The sequence below is a fragment of the Pholis gunnellus genome (genome assembly GCF_910591455.1).
Source record: "Pholis gunnellus genome assembly, chromosome: 6".
Taxonomy (NCBI): domain Eukaryota; kingdom Metazoa; phylum Chordata; class Actinopteri; order Perciformes; family Pholidae; genus Pholis; species Pholis gunnellus.
In genome coordinates this window covers 23,610,075-23,613,744 of record NC_136532.1, presented here as the reverse complement: position 1 = coordinate 23,613,744, position 3,670 = coordinate 23,610,075, and the positions used below count along the sequence as shown (strand labels likewise).

Here is a 3,670-nt window from a genome sequence, read left to right as displayed (position 1 = left end):
GGACTCTTCATACTATACTAAGAGCACAGTAAACATTTGAATGATTTCAGCTACTGATATCCACCACGTCTGGGGGTGAAACGGATTCCATCGGTGATGTGACTTTAAATTGTGAAGACGGTGCAATCTTTCTATAATTTGTAAGCAGAAAGAGGTCTTAGGGGTAAATTACCTTTTAAAAATAAAGCCCGAGACGTAGCTCAGGAGCAGTTGAGACGGTGTTTTCAGGGTTGTTTTGAAGTCAGCGTGACATTGCTGGTTCTTTGCCCATCAGTTCAAAATCCAAAGATAATTAGTTTACAATATGAAGCTGAAACCAAGTGTTCAGCAACTTCTCTTGTTAAATTGCCAATGATTTCAGTCAATCAATTGATCAACTATTTACTTCAGCAGTAATCCATTACAGCTAATGATAGAAGCACTAAAGTGTCCGGTTGTTAAACATTACCTGCATTATCTTTTCTTTAAGATAACATTTAAAACATTCTGCCTTCGTGTGCATATTCATGGGAGACGATTCTTGGCGACATCGAATAAACACTATTGGATACATTTCACGAGCAATGAGTCAGCGCCTGCAATGACTTGAAACGAAGAGACGAGATGCAATGCAAAAAGTTTTTTAATGCAGTAATTAAGACTACAAGGAGAGCGTCAACAAATTAGAAGAAAGCGTCTTTACATGTGGACATACAGTGACTCTGAAGCAGAACACACAAATAAATAAAAAGGTTATATTTAAATGGTCAGCCCCCATCCCCCCCCATCCATTTACAGAAATACTGGGTTCCACCCACATGTCTTCTTGGAACAGCGGGTGAAAGATTTGTTATCAATCTTAAATCCTCTGCAGTAATTAATTGGGGCCAAAATAAGCTGTCATGAACTCCATCTCCCACAAGTCAATGCAGCATCGCCAATGATACAGACCTGCTGTAATAAAAAGGAGATTATGTGCTTAACTTTTAGCCGATACACACGAGCCGAGTCGGTGGTGCCCTATGTTGCCATGAAGCATCGTGTGCTTATCTGTAGTTATTGAACACTACACATGAGCTCATATATATATATATTTTAACTTATTGGGCTGGATGGTTGATTCAGATAAGCTGGGGGAAGAGTTCATTAGCGAACATGTCGTCCCAGGTGCTCTCTGAGCAGAGGGGCGAGGACATGTCGCTGAAAGGGGACAAGGACCCCTCGTATCCAGAGTCGCTGTATGTGTCCGCAAGACAGGCTTCCTTATCCAGGCCGCAGAGGGCCGCGGGGGAGACGCCGGAGAAAAAGTCATCCAGCGGACTGTGAACGTCACAGCCGGGGATGACCACCTCCTCCGGCTCGTCTTTCACGCAAACGGTCTCCTCCTCGACCACCACCACCACGTCACAGTCGTCTGTGACGGCGAAGTCGGTGACCTCTTCGCTCTTCTCCTCCTCTTCCTCCTCCGTGTTGCTCTCCGGGTTGTCGCGCTGCCCGCCGGCGCCCACCTCCTCCACGGGCTTCGTGTAGATGTGGTCAAAGTGGATCAGTTCATTAAGGGCCTCCAGCTTAACTGATGGGGCCCCCAGAGGCGCAGGTGCGGCGGCAGGTACTGGGTTCCCCCCTCCGACCAGCAGCACCTGCGGCTCCGGGCACTCCTGTTCACAGGACTTGAGGAACAGCTCTGGGTCAAGGATGTCCAGAATGCCCATGAGCAAATCAGACTAGTGTGGGGGGGGGGGAGAGAAACAGGAGATTAACCTACTAACTCATGACCTGACTCTGGTGTCATTACAGAGCTTTGGAAACAGGATTTTAATCTCAGACGCATCTTTTCATTTTTTATCAGACTTACCTCACTGTCTGTAGTGTCAGGACCATCTGTATCCATTGAGAAGTCTTCAGATTTGGGGACTGCTGGGCCTGCACCTGCTGCGGAGGCACACGTAGCCTGAGTGCTGCGGACTCAGAAGACCCGATCCCTAAACCTGCGTCGTTCCCAGTGGACAACAAAACCTGAACCTGTGATATAAAAGAACGGGAAAAGGGGGGTGAATTAAGAGCTCGCCACTCCGAAGAGACGACTTTCACCAGAAGTCAACCCGACTCCCGCCTCCCTCTCTGCAACACACACACACGTACCGTCTCTTTTGAGTCGAGGGTGTCCAACCCAAGTCTCTGTCTCAGTTCCTCGTTTTCTGTCAGTAGGCCACTCGATTTTTCCCGAAGTAGCCTGTTTTCAATGTGAAGTTTTTGGTTCTGTGGGACAAAGAAAAACAAAACAGATGTTTACACCTGAAACTTAACGGTTTATGGGGGAAGTGATGCATGAAGGGCACGAACCAAAACTAGAAATGAAACTGCACCAAATAGAGTGGTGGGGGTGAGTTTTATTTTCACATATGGGCGAAGGTGGGGTGGGTGTTAAACGGGGCCCCTGCATGGCGAGCTACACCCTGGTCTTATTATTAAAATAATAATAATAATTACCTCCAGCTCCATCTCCAGGACTTGCAGTTCCAGCTCCCCCATCTTGGCCTTTTTCCTGTCTCTGGCTGTCTGAGCTGCGACTCTGTTCTTCAGTTTCCTTGGAAGGGAAGAAGAAAAAAAAAAAAAAAGAAAAAACAGGAATTTAGCACACATTCTTTCCGTGATGCTGACTAAACCCCCTGACATTGACTTGGAGCGCTCTGTACTGCGCAATCACCGGCCATGTTTCCTTGCCACGCAGGCATACCAGGATATCAGTATCCTGCTCTGCAACAGTCAAATTACTCAGATAAGCACTTTGACAGGCTCGACCAGAGTCCAAAAGGCGACGCAATAACGACGTTTAAGTCAAATGTACCGTTTTAAACCGTTTATATGACCTACTTATGCTATTAGGAGGCGCAACAGTGACGCAAATTTTTTTTTTTTTTGCTGAGATTTAAATGGCAAATCCAAAGGGGATCAATATCTTTGGGCGTGTCCCTGTAGCTACTCGAACAATAGAGTTTTACCCCCGTAAATAATGTTACATGACGGGTATTTAGTTAGAGACTAACCTGCGAAGAGCCTTCTCCTCCGGACTCAGGTGTGTGAGCCGCTGTCTCTTCCGTATGGGCGGCCCGGTGGAGCAGTTGGACTCCGAGTCCGACGACGCCGGGCTGGACGACGGTAAGACGACGGAGATGGGCCGGTTGTAGCCCGTCTGTTTCCCGGATATCAGGAGCACTTTATGGGGCCCCGGGGTCCCGGCTGTTACCACCACCATTGTTGCTGTATATCCTCCTTGGCGGCGTCTGAAATAATAATCGGGTATCCTTTAATGAAATCAGAAGAAACCTGAAGGGTTTCCCTGGTCAAACCCGATCGCCGGTAATTCTCAACTGTTGGACAAGATGGACTGCGCCTGCGATCTTTTTCTACTGTCGTGGTGACAGCTGATAGGCTACCAGCGGCTATGACGCAACTTGTTTACGACCTGTGATTGGTCGCCGTGCTGTTGAAATTTGCATTTGAAGTTTCAGGCTAAATGACCCCGTAGTTCCTTGAAGTGTTGTTTCTTATCAAGACATTTGTCAATTCCTGTTTCAACATGACATTTTAAATATTTTATTGTATTATATTCTACCGGTACGGGACCATGTGAGCCCGACTTGACTGTTTGATGGAGTAAACTGGGATTTCAGTGTATTCTCAGGTCCTT

General features: G+C 47.0%; 1 protein-coding gene across 1 annotated transcript; it reads right to left on the bottom strand.

Moving 5' to 3' along the window:
• Window positions 1–604: 604 nt before the first annotated feature.
• On the bottom strand, window positions 605–3,365 carry xbp1 (X-box binding protein 1). The gene is given in 6 exon segments (XM_079160803.1): window positions 605–1,566; window positions 1,569–1,703; window positions 1,835–2,001; window positions 2,122–2,238; window positions 2,470–2,566; window positions 3,027–3,365. Coding segments are annotated over 6 exon segments (1,191 nt in total). The 5' UTR covers window positions 3,236–3,365; the 3' UTR covers window positions 605–1,100.
• Window positions 3,366–3,670: the final 305 nt, after the last annotated feature.